Source organism: Haplochromis burtoni, unplaced genomic scaffold, assembly GCF_018398535.1.
Source record: "Haplochromis burtoni strain Fernald_Lab_line unplaced genomic scaffold, NCSU_Asbu1 Contig_94, whole genome shotgun sequence".
NCBI classification, from domain to species: domain Eukaryota; kingdom Metazoa; phylum Chordata; class Actinopteri; order Cichliformes; family Cichlidae; genus Haplochromis; species Haplochromis burtoni.
This window is the reverse complement of record NW_024582455.1, coordinates 307,708-323,792: the sequence shown is the minus strand read 5'-3', so window position 1 is coordinate 323,792 and position 16,085 is coordinate 307,708. Positions and strand designations below refer to the sequence as shown.

Below are 16,085 nucleotides of genomic sequence, written 5' to 3'. Positions count from 1 at the left end.
TACTTCATCCACTCTGATTCAGTGAGCTGATTTGCTGAGTGATGACTCCTCAGGAACTTGACAGAAAGGCGAGCCAACTATGAGCTAAGCACCTTAACAGATGTTTTCGTTGTTAAAATTACTTCATGACACTAAAATTACTCATTCATAACACAAACGGCTCTCAAATGAATGTATCAATCTTATTATTTTCCCGTAAGATGGGAGTGCAGGGATTCGGGTGTTATGTGGCTTTTCCTGTTCTCTCCGTGTTTGTGTGCATTTCTGCCACTATGAACTCCCAGTTCTGTGACTCAGAGTGGGAACGAGGTCTAAAAAAAGGCAAGAGGTATCATTAGGCGGCAGGATTGTTGGCAATATTTGTTATCACAGACGTGGTGAGTTAGTGGGGTAGGCTTGGAAGGACCAGATTCACTAGCAGTTCACTCATACAACCGGAAGGAGGAAAGTGAAGACACACACAGATGAATTTACCACTGAACACCTTCCTCTAGCTTGATTCATTGCTGTCTTCTAGCTTTCTTCCTTTTATCCCCCTGGTCCCCATTGCTTTATTTTACATATGCCTTGCCCTTGTTTTCCTTTTTCATCACCTCCCCCAAACAGTTTCATTCCTGTTCACCGTCTGGAAGACTGAATCTGGGATGCAGCGGTTTTTACCCTCATTAGTTCTATGTCACTGTGACCGATGACTAAGTACCACCTGAGATCAAAAGACGCCTATTAAACCAACATGCGCCTTTTTTATGTTTGCACAATTTGCATGATTATCTGTCAGTGTGTGTATACGTGTACGTGTAGATGTGTGTGTGGGTGTGAGGGCCTGGCAATGCATGTTTTAGAATCAATGCCCATGTTTCGGTGGAGGCGGTCTCTCTCAGTGTGTGTGTCGGGGTTCCTTTCCAAAACAGTGTTTGGTTACAGCTATCTTTGGCTGTTTAGAAAATCACTGCAAACCACAGCCTGTCACGGCCTACTGGTAACATAACTGCGTGCTGTGTATCGTTATGCTACATGTGGGTGTACTTACGGGTGCAGGGCATGGATGCCGGGTCCGTTTCGGAGCGGAAGTATCCCTTGTCGCAGGCACAGGAGGTGGAGCCTTCTCTGACAGAGTAACTGTGAAGAGGACACTTGGAACAGGCGCCATCGGTGGCCAGAGCACGGTAGTAACCAATCTTACAAGCTGAAAGATAGCAAAAACACAGAGAGGAAGTCGGGTTAGGGTTGCAAATCTGGACAATATGAAATACATGTTTATGACTCAAATGCTTTTGTACTAGAGAGGAAAGTTCTGGAAGAAGCTGGGAGGCTGTAGTTCCCAAGCAGCCCACTAATAAATTAGTGGTGGTTTTAGCTGTATGCTTCTGTCCTTGCACACAGCATTTGCAGCTAAAACTCATTGGAATGTCATTGAAGGGCTTTTGCTCACAAATCAAAGTATGGAACAAAAATTTAGATCTGATTACATAGATTAAGATTAAAAGTCAGCGAAACACCAAAGTTATTACAACAGTCCACAAAATCTTTACCCACTGTATGGACTGCAATGGACCAATTACACTGCAGCAAATGCTATGGCAAGACATCCAATAGTTACTGAGATATTTTAGTCCAAACCAAAGAGGGTGAACACAGCAGAAACACCCACAGTTAATATATGCAGTCGCCTGGGGTTTGTACTCTCTGCAAACTGGAAACAAATGTGGAGAATCTGAAGGCGGTGGTCACGATTTTTAGAACTGGAAGGTTGTGTAGCTACTTTGTAGTTTTTGATCACACTTGAAAAGGCTTTGGATAAATGCTGAAATGCTGACTTTAACTAATTTAATTACGTGCCACTTTTCCATGTAATTTTGTTACATAAGTACAGTGTAAAATTTTAACTGTAACATCTAATGGAATCTAGTCAAATGAAATGGACTTGATTTGTCTACACCAAGCACATCGTCCTTAGTGATTAATTATTTGATTTTAGATATTAGTTGGAATTTACTCAAAATTATTGCATCACATTTATTGAGGATGAAGAATCTTTTTTTTAGTGTGTGTGCCAAAAAGGAATTGAATTTGCTGAAATGCAATCTTAAAAGCATCAGCAACATCTCTCTGTGTAGCTTTTTTAAAATTATGTCAGATTTACCTATATATTCATAAACGACGAATGGACTACTAGATATCACTTGGATACATTTAAAGCCCATAGAAATCGCCTCTTGTTCCCAAAGGCTAAATCAGTAGACTCGCCAGCGTGTCCCTCAACACTAGTTTCAGTAATAAGGATTATTACCTACTCACTGAACTTGAAATTTACCTGTATTTTATCCCTCTGAAGAGAAGAAGAGAGCAGTGTGGGCTTGACCAATTCCCCCCAATTAGCAACAGAGAACAACATGTTGCAGAGAGGCCCCTGTTCCTTTCACCAGTCCCCCCCCCTTCCTCTCTCTCTTTGTCTTCGTTTTTCTACTTCAGCGCTTTCTCTCTTTTCACCTTTCTCACCAGCCTGCGTTCCATTACCAGAAACAACAGAACTGGAGGAAAGGGTGCTATTTCCTCTGACCAAAAAAAAGGAGAAGATCAAATAACTACCTCTTGTCTCTCTCACAAATTTAGGCTATGCTCTGTTGGCAAGATGTGGAGCTGCAATGAAACCAGAGCCGATGGCATTTCAGACCATTTAACAAACAAATGCCACCACACTTGGCACACCGGGAGCTCTGTCACTCTCACAAGGCTGTGAGCCCGGGCCTAACACAGACACACACACACACACACACAAACACACACACACCTCACAGCCTGAAATGGTAACCTAAGTGACACTTTTCCTACTTTTGGCGACATTGCTCGCCTTTCCTTTGAGTGACAGTTTGATTGGAGGGCTCGTCTTTCAAGGAGTTTCTCCTTCCTCTATCCATTTCTGTAATGGTCGGAGAAACCTAGCAGGGTTACGTTTCAGCCCCTGAGCGCTGAACCAGAAAGACGAGGACAATAGAACAATTCTCCGAAAGGTGCGGCGCAGACAGTCGCAACACCGATTGGACCGAATAACCTGTCAGTCAGTGAGGCAGCCGTGTGCTTGGCAGTGGGTCAACAAATGGTATGGAGGCCAGAGGGCTGTGGTTTGGGTTTTGTTAGAATGAAATACTTGAGTGTCTGTCTATATTGTTATGGTGTTAAAAAAAAGAACTCCAATGAAGACAGATGGGTAAACTCATACCCAATATAAGTCAGATAATTACACACTCACAGTCTGCAGGGGTAAAGCAATCTCCCCTTTTCTTCAAAAGCTCACGCACAACCCGGATCTCAAAGTACGTTTTGAAAGGCATATGGATTTCAACACCACAGTCATAAATACATCAAGGAAACCTGCATATAGTCGAATAAACAAACTTTTGCATGAGTTACCCACACCAGAAATCAAATCAGAGCCTGTCCACGTTCACCGCACCAAGAGGGAAGCCGGGTCTTCCAACAAAAACACATATTCCGCCACCCGGCTGACACACTCGCACACACAAACAGCAGAGGAAATCCACAAACCCTCTAAAATACTGGGAAATCCCTGTCTTGGAGGAGCAATAAAGTCAGGCTATTTAGCCTGCAGACTCTCCTCCCTAGCTGCTGGATTAGCATAGCGTGGCGTTAACAGAGCCAAAGCTAGCTGCTACCTGCTGAGCCATTCTTTGCCCAGTCCCATTCCCTCAATCAGCTCTAAATCCCTGTCACTTTGCTCGCTAGCACTAAGCTAAGGGCCTCATTGACTGTAGCCCGCAGGGGTGCGTGAAGCCTCCATTTCTTTTTCTTCACAGTAGCAAAAAAAAAAAGTGAGGAGATTAGTAAGGGGGTACTTTGTCTTATCTCCCTGTCTCTAAAGGAATCTTTCAGCGCCCGGTGTCATCATTAGAAACAGGAGGACACTAGGGTTTGTGGGTTTTGTTCGAGAGGTTGTGACCGCTTCAGTCGACAAAACACAAAGTCAGGGTTTGTACATGTGCGCTGACCAGGAAAGTGTCCGGAGCTGAGAGCGGGGTCAAGCAGCTGTTTGAGAAGGTGCCCCCCACCCAACCCCCGAATCCTAAAAGCTGGTGGGAGAGTTAATTGAGTCCCATGCTTCACAGCCTTTGGGTCTGAGCCTCTTAAAAGTCTAAAGACAGTCTAAGAGCAGCCTACCTCAAACTGTGCACGGTTGATGAGGTTTTTTTTTTTTTTTTTTGCCCGTCAATTATTAAGCTGTCCCAAGCTGACCCTCACAGGCTGTCCCAGAATTCTTTGCAGAACTCCAAATCCCCCCGTTTTGCCATAGACAGGCTCTGGCATCTTCATCTGTGGTTTGAAACTCAGGATTTCAGAACTTGTGTTTGAAAATGTGATGTCAACATATCAGGGCTTGTTTATAGCAGCGACTGCCCTGCAAAGGGAATAACTGGAAGAAAAGAGAGGTTGATATCCAAGTAAAGCTGGGGGAATTTGCTTCCTATTAGGAGCCTTCGTGTGTGTGTGTGAGAGGAAAGAGACCACAATAGTGGGTGGTCCAAGAGACCGTGGCTTCAGAGAGGAATCTCCCTTAAGACTTGCTGGATTTATCACTGTCCGGACCAGCCGTGGCAAACCTATACAGACGCAAATAGAGGCGCACAGGAACACATGTGTATTGAGTTTTAATGGGATCTGAGCTGAGACGCCCTCGTCATATCCTCTCATGCAGCCCTCAAAAGTCTAACCCATTTTTTTCCCCCCACACCATCTTTTTTATACGTCTCTTTTTTTCGCTCCCGATGCTCTCTAACTCTTTTTTCCCTTAATTTTTTTTACTCTTTCTGTCTCCCGCTCTCAGAGGCTTTCTCTCAGCAAGCCTCCTTTCAGAGACAGAGAGGGGTTTGTCAGGTGCCAAATCCCTGAGCTGAGAGATCAAAGACAGACAAAGAGACTGGTGACTTACTGTTCTATTCTAGAAAGGCAAAAATGGAATCCCTCATAGACCGGGGACATCACATTCTTCCCCTTTTCTACCCCAGCAGCTCTTTCACTCATTCAATCCTCCTCTCTAGCTTTAGTCTTTTTCCCCCTTTGTCACTCTTTCCCCTGCCCCATCCCTGTTGTCTCTGAGCTAAAGCACGTTTGGAGAAAAGGAGACTGGAGTGAGTTGCAAGAGTTAATGAGTAGTTTTGTCTGTGCAGTCGGGGACTCTGCTGGCTGATTTAGTTTAATGGAGAGGGGGGGAAATGGGACCATCGATGCGTCCATCTGTAAAAAATAGGAGCACAGAAAAAGCTAACGATACAATGATAGCTACCCACAGGCGAGCCAACTACAAAAAAACACAGCTAAGTTTTCCTCCGAGTGGCAGCAACCCACACACCAGGCTTTGAACAGCGATAGATGCCGCCAAATAAATCCACATCTACCCACACACCCACCTACTGCAGCCCACCTTGAGTGACCCGCATGCTAAGCCTGATAGGCAAGCTATTCTGCAGCCTACACAACAAAGTAACCAATACACTAGGGAATGAAAGCATGAGAGCGAACTTGCACTACAATAAGCATCCGAAAACCCCGGGAATGTAACACCCAGCGCACGGCGCACAATAACCAGGCCTGCCCAGGCAGAACAATTGCCTCTCTTGTAATCAAAAAAAGGGAGAATTAAGTTCAAACTGCTGCCTTTCCCCCCGCTTTCAAAGCCGTGCTTTATCTTCTATAGGTGATGAAAACTCGGTCACTCTTTTTTAGTCATAACAGACAGTGAGCGCTCTTCAGAGGAGCGGTCGGAGGCATCCTCACAAAGCCGCTCTTTCAAAAAACCAAGCGATCGGCTTTCAGGACCTGAGGGCAAGGAGAGTCTCGCCTTCTCCTGCACCTTGAGGAGCCAACGATCTCTATTCAAACTGCCTTTCTGCCTTATCCCCCTGCCTTTGTGTGTTTTCAATCTCTTTTTTTACCCTCTCTGTGGAAGGCAAGTTGCTCAGGTGAGATTCCTGCTAAAAAAGATTACGATTCCAATAATGTTTCTCTTTATCCCCTAGCTATGGAATATACACTCACAAGCTGAACGTATATTCCCCACACGAACATGAATGTATAAAACAAAATAGCCTCCATATCGACACACCTGAGCCAGTGGCATATTATCGGGGCTAACTAGCTGCTGACCGTTAGCGTCTGTCACTGGGACAGCAGGAGAGTGGAGCAGGTTAACTCATTAATTCTGTCACTCTGGTTATTAATTACCTCCAGCCCTGACAGCGACGCAGAGCCACACGGCCAGCGAAACACATCAGCGTGATGGATGAGGGACACACGGCCACCGAAACTGATCACCATGATTGATGACATACACTCGACACACATCTTGACCTTGACCTGGCAGGGGAAAAGGTCCTATATTAGCTGTAGCATCCTTTAAGATGCAAAAGTGAAAAAGTCTGGGAGCGACATCTGGGCCGACATCCTCACTGGTGTTAATGAAGGCTTCAAACAAAAGCCATCGAGGCTAACAACGTTAATAAGACTCAAGCCAACCTTGCTGACAATCACCGATGCTTTGCTACCGGCGGCCGGTGCCAGCAAGCACGAGAGTTGCCAGCAGTTTGTCTGTCGAAGGCCAGATGATTTATAACTGTATTTTCAGCCACACCAATCCATCACCCGAGAACCACCCAAGACGCTGCCCTAATTAAAATGTCTGTACCTGACATATAGGAGCACCGGCCAATGAACCAGATGAGCAAAGCGTGTTGTAAAAAAGGAGAATTATAACAAAAGAAGGCTCCGAGAACCGAGGTTACGCCCGTAAAACAAACTGTTCCCTCGTGCTGATGCCTTGGCCTTTCATCCAAATTCAACATCAGATCTGAAATGTTCTAACCTGCAGCGTTTCCACAAGTCAGTACTGAATTTTTGCAGACACTGTAAAAGACCTTTGACAGCACTGTTCACCCAAATATAGACTATACCGCAGACTGGATATGAAATATGGACGCAGCCACAGTGACGCCACCTATTGGTTTTGGACTCCGCAAAACCAGTGAAGCCTTGGTGAGTTTGGTTTTTTTGGAGCCAAAAGTGATGAAATTTGGAGCACATGGAGTGTTCAGTTACCAATTCCTGCTAGCTTTTGTCTGCTAATCAGTGCTAAATAACAGACTAATAAAATACGATTAAGTTTATTAGAACTGAAGCACAAACCACTTGGATGGTCGTGTACCACACTGTACCACACAGGTTAGGCCTAGCAACCAACAGCAGCTCACTGTGTGCATATGTCAGACAGCAAGGGTTTTCGTAGCATTTAACTGAATGAGGTATCCATCAGTTAACCCGATGTATAGTGGATATGAACGAAGAAACTAAACCAGTTGTGAACAGAGGTACTTTTGAAGCCAAGCTCAAGTGGTGACATGTTGTCTTCATTTTTCATCCCAAGGGGTTGCTGCTCAAATAATACAAGAGACTAACGAACAGTTTCCTGCTTCATTATGAAGCCGTTTTTGCTAAGAGCACAGTGTGGTGCCATATTGTAAAAAGAAATTGGAATATTGTTCTGAGGACTTCCTGTAGACCAAGGTCTCGGCGTTCTTATTGACACGTAGGCCCCAACTTCCTCCCTAATTCCTCTAAGTTCACCTTAAGAAGGAATATTAGTACAATGGTCATATCGCAGAAATCTAAAGTATTCCACCCAGCCAACTTCACAACATACAATACAATTGCTTAAAGAATGAGAGTCCTGAAATTAAATGTAAGGAAAAGAATGAGGCACTTCAAAAAAAAAAAAAAAAACTTCAAGAGAGGAGGGTAGAGAGCAGAAATTGTTAGGACTTTGAAACGAATGGAGAAGAGCTACAGCTACAGGATGGAAAGATGAGGAAGAGGTGCAGGCAAACAGATCCATCTTTGTCTGGTGAAACACTATTTGACTTGGCTGCGTTAGGTGGGAGCCACTCAGATTCCACATTTGCGCCCATGCCAGGTCGGCAAGGGTGGCACCACCCAAAGCCGGGCATCGTGCCAACTGACTAAGGACCTTTTGTGACCTGAGATTCACACAGCAGGTGGGTAATGGGCTATAATTCAAGGCAAACAAGACAAGTGAAACATACACAAACAGAGGCATGCAAACTTCTGTGCACCTGCAGACCCTCAGGTATGAACACAAAAGCCCTTCAAACGTCCTCTGGACTATGCAGATTCACTTTGCAGAGTCATGCATGCATGCAAATACACACAAAGATGCACATATCAGCTGAACAGGCTTTGTGTAAGGAGGTTAAGCACAGGCAGCACAGCAGGGACCAGGGGAGGTAAACAAACACAATCATGGCATTGTCTTGGTCCAATTTCCTCAGGTTCTCTGGGGGGGGTTGGTGTCTCATGTTGGATATGTGTGTGTCTGCATGTGTGTGTGTTTAGCATACTTTCCTGACATTGTTTACAATGAAAAGAGCCACATTTCAATTCAGTTATGACAAAAAAAATAAATAATAGGTAGATAGGTGTGGGAGGTGGGGTGGTATGCTAATGTTGTTGTGTGAGGGGACACTCGCAGGGGCGCACACGCTGCTAAACAATTGGGGGAGTTTAACTATTCTGCTCGCGGTGAGTCAAGGAGAATGAGGCAGGAAAGGGGAGTATGTGTGAGGAGAACACACACTAAGAATAGGTGAAGAGGAAGTGATAGGGAAGCGGTCTCAATGGGGCCTCGTAGCCAATTCTGTAAACAAGTGTAAACCACTTGTGACATTGCAGTACAAATACACAACAAATCACTGCACAGACTCAAGGTGACACATGCTCAATGCACAGCTTGTTCACTCGCATATCCATTTTTTCTTGCACAGTGCACAATACGTCACACATACGTTCTGAAACTGGGAAATACATCAACATCACGAGCTTTCTGCGCAAAATGGGAGAAAATATCACGACAGCTAAACAAAGGACAATCTAGCTATGCGTCAGCTGAATATATACATCACACACTACGAAGCGAACTTGGTAAGATTAATGCAAGTAACAAACAAAAAATGTGCCTTTGTGATTAATGCATGTGTATGATGATGTTGCTATTTCTCTTGCAGGGTAGCACTGACTGCTTGCTGCTGATTACCACTGAGGCTGGGAAGCACGATTAACAAAAGCTAAACTAAAAACTAAAACTAGATGTGAAAAAATCATTTTTGTTAGTTAGCTGGTTATTTAAAATAATAAGAAAAATTTGACTTTCAAAACAGGAAAACTAACTGAAACAATTTTGTGAATTAAAAAAAAATTATTAAAATAAAATGAAAGCATAGACAAAATATCCTGATTTCTAGTGTTTGCTACTTTGCCAAAAAAATAAGTCAATATTAAAAGCCGCCTGCTGAGGCCTTTATGGTGGTGTTTATTGAGACTTTGGATTACTATAAGACTGTGAATCTGCTATTTTCAAAAGGTTCAGTGTTTTTATTCTAATACCTGGAATCATTTTCCTAAATCTTGCCTCTGACACATGCCCTCCCATACATTATTAATTAATAAAGACTAAAGCTAAGACTGAAACTAATAAAAACTAAACTAAAACTAAACATTTTCAAACAATAAACCAAAAAAAACAACAACCCCAAAATACTCTGGTAACTCACTGAAACTAGCCTAAATTAAAAGCAAAAAGTCAAAATGAAACAACCAAAAACTAATTACAAAATACAAAACTATGACAACTTCTGGGTAGTAGTGTGGCCCGTGACACATAAGAAAACACCAACATATAGAAAAAGGTTGCAAAAGCACAAAATAAATAATAAACAAAAGAAAAAGAAAAAAACAGAAGTGTTTCTGGGGACACATTAATGTGACAGACCAGCTGTGACAGAAGCCACAGAGACCAAAACATGTGACGAACTGCTGGAGGATTCACCGGCGCTGTGAGGGAGATGTAAGGTAATGTGTTTTTTAATTGCATCATTCATCTAATACTGTAGTTACATGTTTGCTATTAACCTTTTCCTGTTAGCTTCTTACATTCCGTGGCTGGTTTGTCACCCTAAAAACACTTTTGTTGTGTTGGGTCAACTTTCGTGTGTTTTTTCTATTTCTGTTGTTCTGTTGCAGAAAGAAGAGCCTCAATAATTATTAAAAGGTGCTTCAAGATCTAGATATGAGTAGTTTTTAACTAACATAATAATCTCTAAATGTTCCTTCTATCTGCTAACTCGGCGTGGAACCAGCTGCAAAAGAAACTAACTCTAAGCAGCTGGTCTCAATAAATAAATTTAAGGTGATGTGGATTTGAATGAGCACTGTTTGTTTTATGTATGTGTGTAAGACTAATATGTCTTCTTGTGGGTGTTGTTCTGGAACCACTGTTCACTCTCATGTCCATTTTTGCTGGGAAACTCAAACATCTTATGTCCAGGTTAAACAAAGCGTAAATTAAATTAATTAAAGTTTTTTTTTCCAAAAAAGCCCATAAATCCGCCCTCTCTGGCCTGGTTGCCACAGGTGTGTGACCTCAGGTGGAAACATTGCAGCTGGAAAATTGTTCAAATATGATGTAATTGCTACATTTCTGCAGATAGCTCAAAGCAAAAATAAACCTTAACCTCCATCACATGTATTCTGATATCCAGATAAACATGAAAGCAGAATGGCTAAACCACTGCCTGTAGCTGGGGATTTTCAACATTAATTTCAGTTGTCTTTTCAAACGGAACACATGGTTTATTTAATCTTTAGTTACAGTGGAAGAAAAAGGGCTCCGACTTACACTTGGATCATTAAAAACGACTCCACAGTGACAAATTCACCACGTAAAATATTTACACCGAGCTTACATGTAAGTTTAGATGACTCCACCACGACCCCGTCGTAAATCAAACACGCTCCACCACACGCACACGGGACGTACAGTTTGTCAAATGAAAGTGCGCGCACATCTGTCAGCGCTTAAGCTCGCACATACAAAAACTTAAATTGCTTCGTTGTCTGCGGTCTCGGGGGCGAGTTTAACATCAACCTTGACGGTTTCTCAGAAGCAGCTCGGTGCAGAGGTTGCAAAGGGTCGACTTATGGGTGAAAAAGGGAGGTATTTTTAGGTTGTTTGTTTAGGTAATCTACTTGTAGCTCCCAGACGACAGGCTGTCTGGGGCCTCAAAACACCTTCTATTGTGCATGTGTGTGCACATGAGGTGTGTGTGTAGCCCTGGGAATGCTGCGCTGCCATTGTGTCTCTGCGCTGGGGGACACGTTTTTGATGCTCTGGATGTGTGTGTGTGTGAGTGCACACATACACACACACACACACACACACAGGTTACATAAAAACTGTCCCGGGTCACTGGCTCTTCAACAGCTCATGTCAGCCCAGTGACGGCCTGCTGGTCTCCACCGCAACTGTCCCTGCCCTGCCCTTTGACCTCACCTGGTGTCACTCAGGCCTCATCAGACCACTTTCCCCCTCTCTCTGTCTCTCTCTCCTCTTGAAACAGAAACGAGGTCACTGCCATCATAGAAATGACACCTCCCATCCTGAGCCTCCCCCCAGTTTGAAACTGTGTTGACTCCTGCTCATGCTGCATGCCTTGACATGATGTGTGTACACTCCTAAGCTGGCAGCGTATATGTGTGTCCAACAGCTGGATGCATACGCTACCTTGCCTAACCCCCAGAATAGTTAAACCTAGCCTTGTAGGCAGAGTGGAGAGGGTGTGTGGGGTGAAGGGCGTGCAGGGTTTGTAACAGGAGCCTCGGGTTAATGGCTGCTGCTCTGACAAGGTTACTCTGCTAATGTGTTTTAGCCTTTAGCTTTGATGTGACAGCAGACACACATGCACAATGATGATATTGGGGGGGGCAAACAAAGGGATATGAGGTAAAATGCACAGCGTGCTTGGAAGTAAGTGTGTGGGCACCACCGCGGTCGAGTTTCTGTATCGTGTTTTTCACATTCCTCTAACTCTTTACATTCTTCCAACACAAGCATATCTACAGCTCTCTCTGCCTTTCCTTATCTCTTCTTATCGTTGCGATTTATCACCTCTTAAGTTGACGTTCTGCACTTATCAGCTTTGCTGATTGTGAAAGCAAAGAAAAGCGCTCATAACTTCCTTTATTCTCCCGCTTAATGCCGTCAATAATCAAGCTCCAACCTCCAGGCCTGAAAAGTGGCCACTTGAGGCTGGTCCCAAAACTGAACCAATCCCCATAGGTGCCAATGGAAGAATGCTCTAAAAGAAAATCCCAACATGGTGGCAGCCGAAATGTCTAAGCTGAGGTTTCAAAAAGCAGAATCCAAAAATGAAGAAATGCCCTGGTGGCTTGGTCTGTCTGTTACTATATACAGTCTATGATTTCAGCACACTAAAACCCAATACTAATGTAAACACAACATATCAGGACATATAGCTTTGGTTTGAAATTTTTTTCCTTTTTAAAAAAAAAAACACAGCAGAAGCTGGTTTTATTTAACGAGGAGATTAGATCTGGTGTCTTTCCATCTCAATGCACTCTTTAAAGGGTCAGTTCACTCATGCTCCCTGTAGGCCCAATGAAAACGGTTCAAGATCAGGTGAATCAAGTCTACAATACACACAGCTGATATTGACTGTAATATCTACCGCAGCTGCCAGAGGTCATGACATGACTACACTACGCTTGTTCAAAGAGGGATCACCACCCATAGCCCCTCCCCACTTCACCTTTCACATCTCCAGCCATTTATCAGGCCACTAGGAATCAATTCATCTTGCTTTTTCTTTTATTGTCTTACACACACACACACACACACACACACACACACACACACACACACACACACACACACACACATTCCTTCTGTTAAACAAAGTCACTTTTTTGGTGCCCTTGTTTGATTTCAATCGCTGTCTTTTCTCTTAAGCTTGATCCTATCTGTCTGCCTCGCTTTCTCTCCCTTCCTCTTTTTTTCTTCCAGCGATACAAGTCTTCAAGGGAACACGTTACTTTTTTTTTCTTTCCCCTTCTAGCAGTATTTGAAAACTCACTAGATATCAGGAAGGATCAAGGTTTCTAATCCCAGAGATGTGCCCTGCCAAGGACATACCTCCGCCTCTGGCTGGAGATCAGCAACTTTGGGTCCACCGGCGCAGCAAGAGCTCCACATCCCCAAATTACATTTCAGCTCTCCTGCACAGAGGTTACACCTCAGAGGCAAGCCCACGGTGTGTTTGATACACATGTACGTTGCCATATTTGTGTGCATACCCATCTCAGCAATGTGTCAGCCACCTGTTCTCAAAATTCTGGGGTGAAATCAAAACTGTAGACGGCAAAAAACGTGTTAACAAAGGTAAGAAAGAAAGCTTTGCTTTTCTTGGAGAAACTGGTGTCACACATTGAATAGAAATATAAAGCTACAGCTAACAGACAGTGAGCTTTGCAGACCTTGAGGACACAGCACATGGGCTAATGTAGTTGTAGGCTGTTTTTTCACCGGAATCATCAACTGTACAAAAATAACAGACGTAGACATGACCGACTGGTTTGTGGACTAACAATCTGAAAGTTTTGTATTTGGTCAATGGTCTATATTTGGTCTATATTGTAAGGTAAAGACCTACAGAGAAATGCAGAGAAAACCCCAACAAGATGGCAGACAGACACAGATACCGGCTAACTGAAACATATAAATTCCAAATTTTCTCACATTAACAAAAAAAAAATAAAAAATCTGACTTCACTGACAGCCTGTTTACACAAATAACCACATGGTTTTTGGTTATCATCCCATATCCCATATAATAACTAATACAACACATGCACCAAAAAGCACCAACAGCAAAACAATTCTGTTCAGTTATTCAAGCTAGTGAACGTGAGGTCTAGCAGAGAGCTCACAGCCACAGCTACTTACGTCACCATTAATCTGGCATAACTTTAAGTCTTCTTGTTTTTTGTACTGAGTTGAAAACACGTTCATTTGCAGTGTAAAGATGGGAATTCTAACATGGGAAGCTTCCAACAATGACTTGCATTTTTAGCCAGCCTTGAGTGTCATTACAAGCATTTGACACTTGTGTATTTCTTCATTTTTCAGCCGCAGACCTTGGAGGTACTGACTGCAGTGTAAAGGCAAAGAGAATTCTCTCCTTGTTCATCATCTACAGTACAGATGTAGCTACGGTCCATTGGTGTGGCAATGTGGATAGCTCTAAATATGGCACTACATATGAGCTTCAACCATTATTAGAACAGAGGCGGTACTCGTCAGAGCAGTTTTACATTTACTTCATGGTTCCAACAGGCAGGAAATCAACATGCTAGAGCTGAATTCTTTTAGAAGTGTCAATTTAAGCAGTCAAACATATGTTTTAAGTTTTAAAAAAATAAACTTTACTACTTATTGTTGGCCTTACATGTCTTGATTTCTGCACTTAAGCCTGTGTTGTAAATGCAACCTGTAAGTTGTAACCAGCTTCTCTGTTTAAGCTTTCTCTTTACCAAAAAACAAGCCATAACCTAATGCACCGACTCCTCCGCTGAAGCACCGATTCACACGCAGGCGAGCGTAATGTCAGTTTAGGCTCTCCAAACTCATCTTCCATTGTCTAAGATGAAGGAGGCTTTGGATGCCCAGAATACTTCCTCCCACTTCACATCTTTAATCTGTTTTCCTTGCAACAATCTGCATGTAGTCTTTTATTCTAATCACACATTCTAAGTGTGTGTGTGTGTGTGTTTTTCCAGGGAGAATGAAGCACTGTGCCACTTCCTCCTATGCTGTGATTAGAAAAGGGGGATCTCGGCTCATTAGAATGGGCACTGCATCCAGTCTCAGGGCCCATCAGATTACACAGCCGCCCTTTATTGCAAGGCTTTTTGTCATAACCCCTAACTGATTGCTACGGAGCTGCCTTTGATTTGGCCACTGAACTCTTTGCCCTCTGAGGAAAAAAAAGGATGATGACGAAAGAGAAGAAAAAGACCACCTAGATACTATTGGATGATGCTGGATTGTGTGTGTGGTGGGAAGGGGGGGGGATCTTAAGTTGGAAATCAGCAGGAGAAAGAGAGAGGGAGAGATAAAACATTTCAAGGTGTTTGCAATCAGCCTCCCATTGTCAGATACTGAAGGAGAGCCGGCCGTTCATCTGAGGGGCTGCTGAGCTGCTTTGTCTGCAGGCAGAGATCGCGCACTGCGATTCGGGATGTTAATAGAAGTTTCTGATACAGCATGTGATATGCCTGCTGAGACAGATGCACTGAATAAACACGGGCCAGATAACGGTTCAGACACACACACATTTACTTCGTGTCCGTCTGCGATGGTGATCACTAACACACTGCCCCAGATCGAAGGGATTTCCGTGCGATGGTGAACTGACAGATGAAGTGCAAAAAAAAAAAAAAGAAAGGCAAGGTTGCCAGACTGGAACTAAATCTCTTTCCACTTCACTCCCTCTCGTGTTTTTTGCCTCCTTTTCTCCCTCCCTGTCTCCTCATCTCGGATCTCCTCTGCTGTTCTTGGCGAGTGAGGTCTGCTCTGCCTCTCTTTCAGCACAAAGAAGGTGGCAGAGGCCCTCGTTCTCTTTCATAACCACTCTCTCTCTCTCCATCTCCAAAACAGTTCACCCATGCCCACTTGATGGCTGTCCACTTCTCCCTCTCCATCGGCCTTTCTCTGCCTATACATCCATCCATCTCCCTCCACAAACGCCACCTCTTCTCTCCGTCTGCCTGCCAGCTCAGGGAGAAAACAGGGCTTTTTTTTTGGGGGGGGGGGGGGGGGGGTAAGGAAAATCTGAAAAGTGAGCGAAGGAGAAAGAAAAGGGCAAAGGAGCAAGAGGGAGAGTGTGCAGGAAAAAAGGAGGGAGAAGAAGGGGAACAGCCTGAGGAATGGGGGAATGGCAGAGATGCATGAGGGGTGGAGGGGTGGGGGTGAAAGGACTGCAGGGTTGTGTTGGTAGAGAGCTGGGGTATTGATTCAGGGCCTTTTGACATGCTAATTTGCTTGCTGACTGCTTTAATCGCTCCCTCTTCCCATCGCGGGCTTCAAAGAGAGGATGCTTTTCAAAGAGGAGAGGAGAGGAGAGGAGAGGAGAGGAGAGGAGAGGAGAGGA

General features: G+C 43.8%; 1 protein-coding gene across 2 annotated transcripts in view; it reads right to left on the bottom strand.

Moving 5' to 3' along the window:
* The window catches only part of epha4l (eph receptor A4, like), a 61,584-nt gene that overhangs the window by 32,832 nt on the left and 12,667 nt on the right, over positions 1-16,085 (bottom strand). For both annotated transcript variants that reach the window (XM_014334952.2, XM_005926627.3), the window contains exon 4: positions 1,031-1,186. In XM_014334952.2, coding sequence (XP_014190438.1) covers positions 1,031-1,186 — 156 coding nt within the window. The remainder of the gene's footprint in view (positions 1-1,030; positions 1,187-16,085) is intronic.